The sequence below is a fragment of the Uloborus diversus genome, chromosome 6 (genome assembly GCF_026930045.1).
Source record: "Uloborus diversus isolate 005 chromosome 6, Udiv.v.3.1, whole genome shotgun sequence".
Taxonomy (NCBI): Eukaryota; Metazoa; Arthropoda; class Arachnida; order Araneae; family Uloboridae; genus Uloborus; species Uloborus diversus.
In genome coordinates, this window is record NC_072736.1 from 79196503 (window position 1) to 79212335 (window position 15833).

At 32.5% G+C, this 15833-nt stretch overlaps 1 protein-coding gene across 1 annotated transcript in view; it reads left to right on the forward strand.

Annotated features, from left to right (window-relative positions):
• LOC129223988 (arginase-1-like) overlaps positions 1 to 15833 on the forward strand; it is a 59058-nt gene that overhangs the window by 2894 nt on the left and 40331 nt on the right. Inside the window, exons 2-3 of the mRNA XM_054858380.1 lie at positions 6118 to 6190; positions 8027 to 8133. Coding sequence (XP_054714355.1) covers positions 6118 to 6190; positions 8027 to 8133 — 180 coding nt within the window. The remainder of the gene's footprint in view (positions 1 to 6117; positions 6191 to 8026; positions 8134 to 15833) is intronic.

The following is a 15833-nucleotide window of genomic DNA, read 5'->3' on the forward strand; positions in this document are numbered from 1 at the left end:
TCAATGTGTTTGTGTGAGCATATCCCTCTAATTTGACTTTAAAAAAGGTAATGTTTAATATGCGTTATTTTGCTTTCAGATTTGCTCTTTCAATAAACAATTTGTGAAAGATCTGGTCTTGTTTATCAGAATTTTGTGAAGGGTCCGTTTTGGTTGATCAGGATTTTGTGAAAGGTCCGTTTTGTTTGATCGGGATTTTGTGAAAGGTCCGTTTTGGTTGATCGGATTTTTGTGAAGGGTCCGTTAACGGACCCAAATATCCTCTGGCCAGACCCAGTGCTCGAAATTAGCGGTCGTTAGTCGTATTTTGCAACTGTAAATTTCATTTTGACGACCGCGATTTGAAACGTAGTCGTCACTGTGACGCCTAGCTTTCCCCCCTAATAAGCTTTCACTTTCGGAAGATTTGTCTCCAAAAACATCTGCGTGCGTTGCGATCGCGGCAAATTTCCTGGAAGTATCGCTTTCAGTCGGAAAAGCTTGAACAATTCCCCCCCCCCCTCCACCTTCGCCCGCGAACTGTAGCAGCCAGTGTCATTGCAAGCACACCCCTCCATTCCTCCTCTTTCTGGAGTAATCTTTTCTCCCCTTCGTTCCCTTAGTGTTGTTTACCCCCGATCGCCCCACCCCTCCAAAACCGGACTCATCTCAGGGTTGTTTGAGCAGATAGTCTGATCTTTTTCATGTTTCAAGTTCGACCCCCCTCCCCCCCCCCCCCCTGTTGTAACACGAACGCACGGCGAGCACGAGGATTCCTTTTTTTCGCACAGGATTTCGCTCATCTTTTTTTCTTTCTTTTTTTTTTAATCATCGCTACCATCATTTTTTATTTATTGAAAATATGAGTAAACGTAACTTAGTCATATTTTACGCCACTAAATACTAGCGGAAATAAACGGCCAGGGATTGCCGATGAAGTCGAAATGGAAAAAAATAATGACGAAGTAGATGCGACTTCTAAATGTACACGGAAAAGTGTCAACGCTGCAACTTTCATCAAATGGCAAAAGCAGTTTCCGTGGTTGGGAAAAAAGGGTGAAGACCTGATGGTATGTAAAGTCTGTAAAGATTTTGGAAAAAAAAGAAGATACTGGATTCATCGATGGTTGTCCTACTGCAAGATTTGAAACAATAAGTAGTTTTCTTGTTGATTAGTGCAGGCGGTTCATTCGCTTTTTTTATTTTTATTATTATTTTTAAAGATATTTATTAAATTGCGCTTAATTGTTTTTCAAAACACATCATAAATGCAATTTTCAATACTGAACACGTTCTTCTCGGAATAATAGTTCCGGTGTTTGATATTGCAATCCTTTTGCATCTTGCCGATATTATAATACTTTTAAAATATAGAAGTTATTTTTACATATGCTACGATTAGGTTAGCTTTTTTTCTTTTTTATTTTAATTTATAATATATTATTTTTTTTCAAAACATGCGGACAATGAGCACGTGCTTTGCGGGAAGTGTATTCTCGCTTTTGACCTTTCAATCCTTTTGCATCTTCTAAATATATTAATATTTTTTGACAATTAGTCGCATGCCACTTCAGATTAACTTATTTTCTGCATTTGTTTTTCTTTTTAATGAATAAATTTATTTTCGAAATCATTCCAACACTAAACTTGTATTTTGTGGAAAATTGCGTATCATGTTCGAGATTGCAATCCTTTTGCATCTCGTCAACATTTTTAATACTTTTAAAAACTAGAATTTTTTTTTTTTTTTTGGTTTTATGTCACTAAATTAAGTTAATAGTAATTATGGTACTTGTATAAACTTAGCAGGTGATTTCAAAATGCATTATTTTAATGCATTGTACATATATATCAGCTTGTTTTCATGCATATTATAGTTTAGTATAAATTTCAGCATGTTATTGAACGCATTTGCAAATTGCAACCAAGTAAAGCATAACGGCACCTAAGAAAAAAAAATTGGTTGCCAATGGCACCTAAGTAGCTGATGCTAATTTCGACCTCTGGCCAGACCCCTGATATATATATATATATATATATATATATATATATATATATATATATATATATATGCAGGTTTTTTTAAATAGCCAAGAATTTAAATTTATTAACCGAAAATATATTAGTCTACTTATCGATGGCAAATGGTCCGTAATTGAAAGTGTAGAAATAATTCAGTAAAGCAAAATTCTCCAATCAACATTTTTTCAATCCTATGTTCATGGGTTGATACACTAGAAGGGCTTGACCATCATGAGTCATGCTTCAGCACCTACATCCCTGCTACCCATCCCCTAAGTAACCACTTCCACTCATCAGCTGCCTGCTGTAACAAACCCTTAGGCTTTCTCCTGGTGTAATATGAAACCCGTCTGCTTTCTCCCACTACAGAGGCATTGAAATCTTCAGTACTTTGTATGTTCTTGGACAGTGCACATTCTAAATTTTACTGCTTGCTTTCTTTGAGAAATTTTTTTCCAAGTTTTATTCTTATTTTAATGTTAAATTTATGCATATTTTTGTTAAGAGCCAACTTTCAGTTGAAAATGAGTTGTTGCAGCATATTTTGCTGCAATCCATTTAAAAATTAAGGACATTGGGTGAAAAAAGATCTAAGAACTGCAAGCTTGTGGATGACAACACTAACATATGGCATTGAAGATGGAATGAAAATTTGTACTGCTTGTCGCATGCAATTAAGTAAGCAAAAACATTCTTCAGTTCCTGAAACTGATGATGTTATGAATGAGTTCAGCAAAGATCCAAAACCAGGCTCTAGTACAGAGGATCCTGAGTTCATGAGCCCTCATAATGGGGATATACAGTTTGAAGAAATTGTGGGCTATATTGCTTGTGCCTATGACAGCAAATGATGGATAGGATATTTAATTTCAAAAGATCAGGTAGAAGAAGAAATCCAGGTTTCTTTCCTTCATCCTAGCGAACCATCATCATCATTCATTTATCCAAGAAAAACAGACATTTTGACCATTCCTAAAAATTTTGTTCTGTGCAAATTACATCCTGTCACTGCTACAAGCAGAACATACCAAGTCTCGAAAGAGGAGATGGCAAAAGCAATTGAAATCTTACATAAGAAGAAAGTATATCTATACTATAGGACCTACAAATCGAGTTCTGTAGTATCAAAGTGAGTTACACACATCTCAAACTGTTTCTAAATGGGCTTAAAAAAATATTAATTTTTATATTGTAGCAATTAAATTATATATAAATAAGACTTAAATTTGTTTTTGAAATATGGCTAAAAAAGCTTCAGTAACTTTTAAATTGAAGTTTTCAAATTTAAATAAAATTTAGATTTTTTATTCAATAATAAATATTTTTTCACCGAAAAAATTGTTTAAACTTGTTAATATGCTTGCAATACTGCCAAGTACTTGTTTTTCTACGCAATAGTCCCGGTTTAAACCTTAACTACTTTTCATTAGAACAAATGTTTTTTACAAATAAAATTAAAGCAACTGTTTGAAAGAGAAAATTTTTTTTTCTCCATGATACCACAAAAATGCCATCATGAAATTTTGAATTCATGTTGCTTAAAGAGGACTAAGTACCTTTTTTTTTTTTCAAGAAAATTAAAAATTTTGATTTTTAATTTTTGCAAATTTTTTTTTTTTTTTTTGTAGCTGTTTTGTTATATATTTTTTTAAAACCTCCTAAAATACTGAACAAAACTGCACAAGTTTTAACCTTTTAAGTCAATTAGTTCTTTGATAATAGCCTTTTAAAGATTACTAAACAATGTAAAATTTAAGATGCTTCCAGGGTTAAAAAAATTTATAACTTTGGAAAGAATTGTTGAAATAATTTGAAACTTCAGATTTGTCATCATGGAGGTGTGTATCATAGACAGGTAAAAAATCATTACATTCTAAAACATTGACCTTAAAAATTTATTTTTTATTGGTTGATTTGACATGGAATGACATATACCCAATTCGGGTATTTACCTGGGTATATACCCTGGGTATTTACCCCTAAAAATAAATTCCTGGGTTACATCACTATACACGATGGACCAGTTAAAAAAAATATATAATTTGAAAGTTTCATGAATATTGCTTGTTCCTTGATGCATTGATTGCTAGCTCTTCTGTTGCAAGAATATTCTAAAGTTTCTCATTCGTGCATATTAAATTGAGAAACTTTATATTTTTGGAACATCTTTTCCAAGAAGCAACTGCAGAGTCTAAACAATGTAACATTTGATTCTGAATTGTGATAGTATTGTAAATTAAACTGTGCTTTGGTTAATAATTATTTTTTCCATGCATTTTCTACTGTTTGTCAATAGTTTTTTTTTTTTTTTTTTTTTTGAGCAATCACAATTGCTTATTGTTCTCATTTGACTGTTTTGGGCATCTTTTGATTTTTCCCACCACCACCCTCCGCACCATCACCATTGATGGGCTCCTCACGATGCTGCTCATATAGAGAAAGCCGTCTCCAGGGTGCATCTATGTCCTACACACACGTGCATACATACACAACTATACACACACACACACACATACAAACACTTACACACACATACATACAGACACCCACACATACACACAACTACCTGCACATTCATGCCTGCACACAGACATAAACACATATGCCTACACACACATACACATACCCCCCCCCCACTCACATTCATACACACAACTACCCACACACTTATGCCAGCACACAGACACAAGCACACATGCCCCTACACACAAACACATACCCCACACACAAACACACACGCCTGCATACACACACTCGTGATTGCGAAAAACATTTGAATTCAAGATGTCAAAATTCAAATTATTTTTAATTTTTTTTTTTTTTTTTTTTGTCACTTTGAGAGTTTTTGCGTGTTTCTGCCGAAAATGTGGCAGAAAGTGGTTTTTGCTATGCCAGTTAACTGGTTTCTACCAGCGGTTTTAACCGCCCTGGCAGAAACTTGCCAGCCCTGGTTCCATATCATTTCGGTTTCATACTAGATCACGGTAGTTGAAGTATTCTTCCGGCACATGGAAATGCCCTACCTTTGGTTTCCACCACAGCTCTTTTTTGGATATTGAAAGAATCTTACAAAAATATGAATATATTGCTTCTCTATAGTAAAAAATACTGCAATTTTTTGTGCAAGTGGGACAGCAGGGTAAAACAGAACATTACATCAAAAAAAAAAAAAAATGACCAGAGCGCAAACATATTGCATGTGAAAACAAAAATTCAAAAGGTTCCTGTAAATGATTTTAAAAAAATATTCTCTTACTTTCACACATAAAGTTGGGATTAATGAATAATTTCGTAAAAGCAATGGATAACAAATCGTGTAGATTTCAGTATTTGCAGAAACAGTTCCTATCACTCACAAGGGTATTTTCATAGACCCACAAATTGGAAAGCTTATGAAGGACCAACATTTTAAAGCTAGTTTTAAATGATTTAGGAAAAACAGCATGGCTTGATTTTTAAAATGGTGTGACACTATTCGTAGGAAATAACAGTAGTCCTAAATATGAAAAAGTAATTAAAGACTTGTTAAAAAGTTACAGCAAATTAGGATGTTCAATATCATTGACCTTTTTCTTTTTTGGCATCTCGCTTAAATTTTTCCCCTGAAAGTATGGGAGCTGTTAGCGACAAGCATGAAAAGCGTTTCTACGAGGATATTTCTGCAATTGAAGCACAATATCACCAGTTCACTCCTAATATGCTCAGGATTACTGTTGGAATCTTATTAGAAGGTTGTGATAGGGTTTATAAGAGAGAATCTGCTGTTATGGCATTTACAGCAACATAAAGTATGAAAATTAGGAAGAACGACAAAAATATTGCACATGTGTTGAAATGTCATTAAATTGAGATTTTATAGAGTTTAAATTTTTCAAAAATTTGTGGGTGATGGAATATTTTTATTGTTATATTCTTTTTCAACACCACTTAAAATATAAAAGTCTCCACTTACTTATTGAGGAACAGAAACCTTGTTTACCAGTGTAATTATTTTTTTCAAAGCTTTAGTTTTTTCCATAATTTGTTATCTAAAAGATTCACTACTGATAAAATTCCAATATGCTAAAATAGAAAAATCAACCATATGATTAGTTAAACTGATTTTTTTCTTTCTAGAAACGAAGTGGTGTTGATCAAACTCCCGATGTCATTCGAAAAGCTGGTTTGATCAAAGAACTAAAAGATTTTGGTAATTTATTTGATAAGTTGTTGATTAAGAACTTCTAATATATAACTTGATAAATATATTATTCAAAAAAATATAGCTAAAAATTTCATGCAGCCTATTTAAAGGTAACCTTGCACAGAGCCAAAAACCCCTGGGGCTTCAATCTTTAAATCAGAAAAGGCTAAAAAATGGCTACTAGTAAAACTATTTAAGCATTATTATTGTTATTTTTTTGACAAAACCCCAAAAATATTGTGTATATGCATATCTAAATACTCCTAGTTTTTAAAGATCAATCAGTACCTACAATGGGATTGTTTCCTTCAATTGAAAGTACTACTTTAGTCACTGAAGTTGATAGAATGAGCAAAAAAATAAATAAATAATAAAATAAAATAACATAAACCCAGAAAATACTTTCATTTTCCAACATTTAATTTTTAATTAATTTTTTTAAATGTTCGATTTTTAAAACAAGGCGTGGTCTTTATGACGTCACAAGTGGTGTACTTCGGCGTGCACTCCAATGGCGTATTGAATGTTTACACCTTACGTCTACCACATTTCCAGGTTATAATAATTCAAAAGCAAATTAGATATTGCGCTCTGCATTAATAGGATCAGTGAATGGCATTTCATCGCTTTGATGTCACATGCAGAAGCGTAAAAAATTAATTTGAATCTGCGCACCAATTAAGATAACTTAAAAATACTAAACTTTGTCAAATTATTTTTTAAATGGTCAAATCTTATGTTTTTAAGCATGCTCTTTCAGAAAAAAATAGTTTTGAAATTTCGGAAACAATCCCATTAAGAAGTGAAGGACCCAGCATTTGAGGTCTTAGTCAGGGGGGGGGGGGGGGAGGGAGCTGAACAGAATCTTATGCCCTAGTCATAGACAAGCACTATGCAAAGCATGAAACAAAATCACCAAACAACATCTGAAGTTATTAAGGCAAAATGTATGCAAGACTGGTTTCTTGAGCAAGACTTTTTTTCTTTAGTTATATAGACATAGAATTACCATTTCACCTCTGGTAGTGAAGGAGAGAACTTGTCTCTTATAACCAATCCCCCATCCCCCTGTTGTGATTGTTTTGACTTAACGAGAAATTCAATTATTATTGATTTAATTTCTATACTGAAGTTCCATATTATTTGTGATTGAGAGGTCTATTGATTTTTACACCTTGCAAATGAAGTTAATGAAAGCTATTTAAGTAAAAGAAAAAAATGTGTCTGAGGTAATAAGTATTGTCTGTGCTTTTTACATGTAAAAATTGTATCTTTTATCTATCAATTTTTTTTTTTCATTTTCGAATTGTATCTTTTTTGTACTGAATATTTTTGGAATGTTATTTATTTATTTTTAAATGTTCTTATGTAGGATAGTTATGACTATTCTTTAAACAGTATCTAATTTAAGGATTTGATATACCTAAGATACTTAAATAAATTCTTTGAGAATAAATGTTTAACTTACTCTTCTTTTAAATAAATAGGTTTTTTTTTTTTTTTTTTTAATATTAACTGCGCTTTTTTTCTTATTTCCTAGATAAAAAATTAATTTTTTTTCTATGAATTTCACTTGTATCACGATTATTTTTTGTACATACCATAGATTTCTGGCATAACACTTGATGGAATTTCAGCTGATTTTTTATAAAAATTGTCGTTGCTTATGGAAATAACTCTAGTTTTTGGCATTAACTCACTTGCAAGAGCAGCAAAATCAATGAAACAATGGAATTTTCTTTTCTAAATAATTTTGCACAGTTAAAAAAAAAAAATCCATCATAATTTGTCATTCTTTTTAGACATTTATGTTTAACCAATTCTTATATCCTTATGATTTAGGTTTAAATATCAAGGACTATGGAAATGTGCACTTTGATGAAAATGTAGTAGAGCCTTCAGGTGGGAAGTTAAGGTTTCCTATAACTGTGGGAGCAGCATGTAAAAAGGTTTGATATAATTTATGATTTTAAAATATTTTATACATACCTAAAAAACATATTTTGTTCTTGATGAAAAGGTTAAAATTTTCTTTCAATGAATAATAAAGAATTGAAATGAAATTTAGCGATTAGTGAAGTTCATATGTTCCGACGGGTTCGCACCTTTCTGCAGATTACACCGGAAATAGATAAAAAGTTTATAAAAAATACGAATACATTAATTATGAAATTCTACCCCAATGTATCTTAAATTATATTTAACCTACCAAATTTGAATGCAAATAGAGCACAATATTTCAGAAGGGATGTTTCTGTCTTGGGAAATATTTTATAAAATGCATTCTCAGTTTATACTGATTTTTTAATTTAAACGTACAACATCACACCACAAAAATAAAAATGAGTTGCTTCTGAAAATTGTTCAAACTTAGTATTTAGGTAAAGTTTTTTTTTTTTTGCTCGGGGGTGGGGGGACTTTAATTAGCAATCACAATCTTGTGCAACCAATAGTTGAAGGAAAGAAAACAAGAGGAAGGGGGAGTTGAAGAAAATGTCATGATTTATTGAGAAGCTTTATCATCCATTCTTTACAATAACTAAGTCTTTTGCTATAAAATGTTTATTTTTATGATACAGTCGAACCCCGGTTTAATGAATATCTATTTAACAAATTTCGAGATTTAACAAATTTTTCTTTTTCTCGGACTAAAATGAAGGCAAAACCCTCTATTTACCGAATAATAAAACGCGAATTAACGAATTATTTTAACAAACAAAGAATTTTTTTCATTGCTAATTTGAATTAGGAAACATCCAATTGTTTTCTAAATGATACATCCATCTTGTCTGAAGCAGAAAAAAACTTTTCTGGGACTCAGCCATTTTTAAGGTGATAGAGAGCAACCAATGAATAACGATTCTGATGCAGAAGGCGATAGTGAAAAACTCCAGTGCCAGATCTAGGAATTTTCTGAGTTGGGCAAACCCTCAAAATGCCGCCCACCCCCACCCCCAACATATCCACCCATCTTGCTTTAAATTTTTCTATCAAGTTGAATTTTCACATTTTTAATAAACTGTAAAATGCGATATGGTTTGATTAAAAAATAATTTTGCACTAAAAATATCATCATTATGAACGATTGTTTTTGTTTAAATGGAGGTGTACCGTAACACAAATTGCAATTAAAAACCTTCTAGCCTTTTCCCCATTTTTCGGAAAACGAGTTCAGTGTTCGGATACGAACGCTTTGCTTTTAATCTTCCAGTTTTCACCACCTATTGCTTTTTCGCTGCAAGGGAACATACCATCCTCTGAATCACAGCGTGTATTCAATAAGGAATACAAGCAGTTGCTGAGAGAGAAACGCTAGTATTTAAAGGATGCCTACAAGAAAGGTTCATGGCACAACCTGCTATGTTGAAATTTTCAGGGGAGTTAATTCTACAGAGTTTTTATCTTATTCTAGGAACTGTCGTTCATGGGGGTTGCTCCGTAGCATTTGAAGGGGTGTGCAAGAGAGTTGCTAGGTCAAAGAACTGGGGGAGGGGGGATACGCTTTTGGCGACCCCTTAATTGTTTCATACGCATGTTTGAATAGCCAGAGAGAGAGAAGATTTAGCATCTGGTTTAGCAGGGAGCCATATTACTCGACCTTAGTACAAGCAATACGAACTTAATTATAAGGATAATATTGAGTCTGAAAAGGGGATGTCGGGGGGCTACCTCCCAGCAGTTTTTTGAAATTGTTTAAAAAACAGTTTTAGATATTTATTTTACGTTAGGGGCAGGGTTGGCAGGTTTCTGCCAAGGCGGTAAAAACCACTGGTAGAAACCGGTTAAAACCGGCATGGCAAAAACCCCTTTCTGCCACATTTATGGCAGAAACTGGCAGAAACTCAAAAAATGACATAAATGCAATTCCTGACATACAATAGAAAATGTATAAGAAAAATAATTAAATATTAACCCAAATACAATTTATTTACAACACTATCACCATTCAAAATCAAATTTTACATTGTTTTCACACTGCAGCAGCCTGTAACAAAATACAAGTTTTGACGCTGTTTCTAACCTAAACAATTTCTTAATTTGTTGTGCACAAAGGAGAAATTTGAGAAGATTCTTTCAATCCCATCAAAACATCGATGTTAGAAATTAAAACACCGATCTTTTTATCAATGTATAACATACATTTTTGAATATACTACACTAATTTAAGCAATACAAAAGAATACGTATCCGACGAATATATTGAAAATACTGAACCTCAAATCATAAATATAATTTAATAAGAATAATTTCGCAACAGCTTGGTATTATAGTTGGGCAAAAATTGATAATAAGACAAGCACCGGTTAATACAATCTAGTTATAGTAATAAGGAAATATTTTCAAACTGAATTAAGCTAAAAGTAAATTTACATCAAAAAAGAATCTAAGAAAAAATGCATCATGCACTTACCGTCAGTTGAATGACGAGAAAAAGTTGTGTAAATTATTTTAAAAATACAAAATTAACTCTAACAATAATTTTTAAGAGTAAGAAATATGTGTTGTACTGTTAGTTAATAATTAAACACAAATTTAAGGTAATAGACGGACGACTTGTTGGAGGAAATTGATAAGTAAGCCCGAATATTGGTGTTGACAGTTTGGAGAAAAAGAAGTTTCCTTACTTTGTCCCCCCAGAAGGGCATTTCTCTTTTCGCAGACTATCCCACCAGTCTGAGAAACATCTCTTTCGATGGAACAGAAGTTTCCATCACTATCAAATGCTTATAGGATTTTCCTTTAGTTTAAGAACTTTAGCCTTGAAATAGATTGCAAGTTCTGGCACCAGACTACCAGTGTCAGGTTCTTCCAATAGCTTTGATCTCTTTTTTACTCTCTAGTTAATCTTTTACTATCTTGTAGTCATCTTCAAAAAAATCATCCTCTACGCAGAAAAATTTTTCTTATAAAACGGGTGCAAAAAATGATTTTTTTTTTTTGGCAACTCCATTAGTAAACTTAATTACCTAGCAAGAAGATTGGAGCAAAATTTTATGATAATTTTCAATTAAAATGCAAAAACATCAGCATCGGAAAAACATTGAAACCAAAACATCGATAGTCCAAAAACATTGAAAGTAAAACATCGATGTTAAAAACATCGATGTTTTAACAAAAAAATCGATGTTTCCAAAACATCGACATCCATGTTGCACCCCTAGTTTCAACCAATGAAACTCTTTACATTTATGAGTCAGTGAATCTAACCAATTATATTGTTTCTTACATACAGCAAAGTTGAAGACTGTGTTAGTACTTATATAATTGGATTATTAGCTTTCCATAGAAATCAAAATTGGGAGGGGGGAGAGAGAGAGCTCTTTGTTCTTTGAGAATAGCTTTATTCAGTTATATTAAGTGTAAAATGACAAGTTTCTGAATTTTAGAATTTAATGAAATAAAAAAAAAATCTGTATTTATTTAAATATTTGATATATCACACTTTATATTAAATGCAAACAAAATAATTATAAACAAACTGAAAAATTTGTTACTTACAACATTACAAGGCTAAAATTTCTAACACATAGCAATTTCAACTACAATAAATTTTACTTTGCTTTAGAAATGTCAGTCTTGTTATTTAACATATTTTTACACTAATTATTAAATAACTATTATATTAAGTTTTTGCAATGACGAAATGAGTTATATATTTTATTTTACTTAATTGCCTGTCATTAAGTAATTACTAGAGCTATTAAAAACGTTTTCTAGTTTTTGCCAGTTTCTACCAGTTTCTGCCGGTTTTTACCGGTTATAACCAGTTTCTGCCACCGGCAGGGCAAAAACCAGTTTCTGCCGGCAAAAAGCCAACCCTGGTTAGGGGGGAGAGGAGGTTCTGGGGAACCTCCCCCGATAAATTTTCGAAAATGCAGTTCGGAAACATAACTGTACGTTCGATTCAAATGTGTCCGGCAAAGGAGGTCCGTGAAAAATGTTTAAGATTGTAGTTTAAAAAACACAGTTTTAGACTATCTATAGATCGAGTGTCCTCCCACAATAATTATCCAAAATTTAAACTCCAAGTACGCTATTGTGAAGTATTTCCGATTGTGACAGATAGAGGGAAGACCCCTCTTTGGAAGCACTCTCTTAGAAGTTTTTCGAAATGGCAGTCCTAAAACCTCGGGTAGGCTATCTTTAATAACGTTAGAGCAAAGGATGGAGTTTTTCCACAGAGTTATTTTAAAACCTAAGTTTTGAAAACTCACTTCCAGGCTATCTTTGAGGACAAAAAAAAAAAAAAAAAAAAAGAGTTTGGAGTTCCCCACTTTTCCCTACTTTTGGCTACGTCCCTATCTTAATTTTTAATTTCAATTATTGTCAAGCATACTGTAGTAAAAGCTTCCCCAGTTTTCTTTTTCCAAAACCAATTGTCTGCTTGGATTTTACATAGAAAAGTTTTCCGTTTCCAGTCTAATATTTTTATTTGCTAGAAGTAAGCGTTTGCAGTCCTAGAAAAAGAAGTTTTTCTACTTTGAACAGATGAGGTTATCTTTTAAAGGCGATACCTTAGGTCTTTTTTCCACTTCATTTTATTTTCAATGTGCCTCTTGCATCTCTTGATAAAGTATTAATTTTCTTATGACTTTTACATTCAAACATTTTAGAACTTCTGGTGTGAGTATTAGGGTGACCTCGAAAAAATGAAAGTTGATTTTTCAAGTTGCACATCCTCTTACATTTTTCCTTTTATGTCAAAACATTTGTAAAAAAAGTTTTGTATGATTTGAACAACTGCAACACGAGCCGACTTGAATCTGAAAGTGTAAATTAGGCTGAAGTACATTAGTGTGTTTTAGGCCAAATTGTCTTTTTTTTTTTAGAAACTTGAAATTTTATGTTAATAAAACAATTTTTTTCAGCCCCACATGTTCCGCAAAAGCATTTATCTAAATTTAAAAAATATTTAGGTATCCAACAGAAGGCATAAAATTTGTCAAATTTCATCAGAAAATTGTGTTTTCCTATTTTTTTTAAATTTATTTAAATTTAAATAAACTAGCAATTTTGAAAATTATTAGCGAACACATTCTAGAATAAACTTTTGCAAATAAATAATGAAAAAATACTGTATTTAAAATGAAAAAATTACAAACTTCTATATTTTTGAACTCTATGTGGGAACTTAAATATTGCATGAGAGCAAAAGCTTCTATTGAATGTTAATTACCAACCTTATTGCTTATATTTTTCAGTTTGATAATTTCTTAAAATTTACCTTTTAATTTTTTAAAAAATACATAGACAAAAAATCAATTTTTTGAAGAAAATTTTAAATTTTAGGTCTAGTGCGGTACATGTGGTACAGTGGGGCTGTAAGAAAACGTTTTACTAACGTAAAGTTTCGAGTTCATAAAGAAAGTTGTTTTTTTTTTTTTTTAATTTGGAAGTGCACACAAGTATTGGTTCACACACTTTCATATGCAAGACGGCATGGGCTGCCTTTGTTCAAATTATATGATTTTTTTTTCCAATTGTTTTGACATTATAATAAAAATATAAAAGGGAGTGCAATTTGAAATATCGACTTTCATTTTTTGGGGGAACACGCTACTGAGTATTCATTACAATATTTTTAATCTCTCTTTGTATTTTACTTGTTTTTCTATTTCAAACGTATTTTGGCGACCCATGCATTTTTCTCCACTTAGCAATGATTTTCAGGATAATAATTTTCATTAAAAAAATCACGCGAATGTATCGGCGGCCCCTGTTAGCTGTCATATTTATTTATCCTCTTTTTTTTTAACTGAAGGACCATAAACCATGGGTTTGTAAAATCATAGCTGCCGAGAGACAAGGCCGGTCCTTCCTCCCATTATTCTAATTTTACTCTATGTGCACTACTTTAATTCCGATGTTGGTGAACATATGACCAAGCATTTCCATCAGCCAATAATTATCGGGGGTAGATGAGAGAAGCAAGCTGGGGTTGCAGTCCTTTAGCTTCATAAAATAAAGCCAATGCCCTGTTTTGAATTTGCTCAATCCAAATCAACACTTTTCAAACTTATACTTCCTAAGTGATGGATTCTGCCCCATCATTTTGGATTTTTGCAGGGGAGATTTTGCATGGAAAAATCATTTTTAATTTCTATGCAACGGCTAGAGGGCGGAGGGGGGGGGGCCTCTTTTTATCGCAAAGTAATTAGCTAACTTGGTTTTTTAAGGAGCTGGTTTATCAAGAAGTCAAAATAGTTATCTACAAAACTGTAACACACAAAAGCAGAAAAAGAAACTAATCTTTCCTGCACTAATTTTATTGGTTATGATTTATTAACGTATAGGGGAGCCTATAAAAACCTGCACACAGGTGCACGATTCCCTACAACGTACTTGGTTAGACCACCAAGCATTTTATTTCAGAATAAATGTGAGAGATTTTTTAATTTATTCTTCTAGCATATTTTTATGACAAAGTTTTCACTTTTATTTTGTAATTTACCTCGTATCCAGCGCGAAAGAGAAAAAAAAGAAAGTGTTAGATACTGTGCACTTTTATAATCTTTTCTTATAGAAATCAATGCTAGTAAAAATATCTTCAATAGCGTTTTCTGAAGTTTTTATTTTCTACTGAAAAATAATATTAAAATTGGCATTTTAATTTTTAATTAGGGGACAAAATTATCTCCTTCCTTTTTGCGCCCAAGGTGGAGAGCAATATGTTTATTCGCTGGATCTTAAATGCTTTCAGAAACATTTACAGGCTCAGCCCCTCAACCCCTCCCCTCCCCCCTGTTTCTAAGAAAAGTGCGCTTCAGAAATTTTTTGAAGGAAAAACTATTTTATTGTTTTAAGCATGGCACAATTTCAATCCCAAGCAAAAAGAATATATACACACATACACACACACACACACACACACACATATATATATATATATATATATATATATATATATATATATATATATATATATATGTATATATATATATATATATTTATTTATTTGTTTATATTTTACCTGGACATCGTAAAATATGCCATCCTCTGAAATATGCCGCCATAGGTGTTAGCACGGTGCCTACACCAGAAGCCAGTTGATCAGCGAAGAAACAATCAATATTTAGTATAATTTTATTTGATTTTACTCTGGGCAAATCTATTTAAGTGGCTAGTACACATGTTCCGTTTCAGTCCCACCAAAAATGCTTACTTATCTCCCTCTGTAACAATTAAAAACGACTGTGTAAAGTGTCGCTTGCTGCTCGCCGCCTCGTTTTGCCGACTTCTTTTGTCGTTAAGTTATGAAATCCCACCTACACAATTTTTATCGTATCTGTTAAGAAAATTGTTTTAGTTTACTTATGCATTATTTTCTTTTTCCCCCAGTTTCAAAATTTCAATATTGAATACTTAAAGTACTGTCCAGAGAATTTCTTAAAATAAGCAATTTTCTCCTTCCGGAAGCACCTCTCGAATTCGCCACCCCCCTGAAGTTGCTGCCCGGAGCAAGAACCCCGGTTTGCCCCCCCCCCCCATAGATCCGGCTCTGAAAAACTCCCATTACAACTGTTACTTTCTCAAAATGCTTTACATGGCCTGGAAACTATAAAAACATATCTCACGCAGAAGACGGTAAATGACAGTATTTTCTTCTCTCCATAAAGTCGAAAGATAATTATTTTGAGTCAAGTATCGA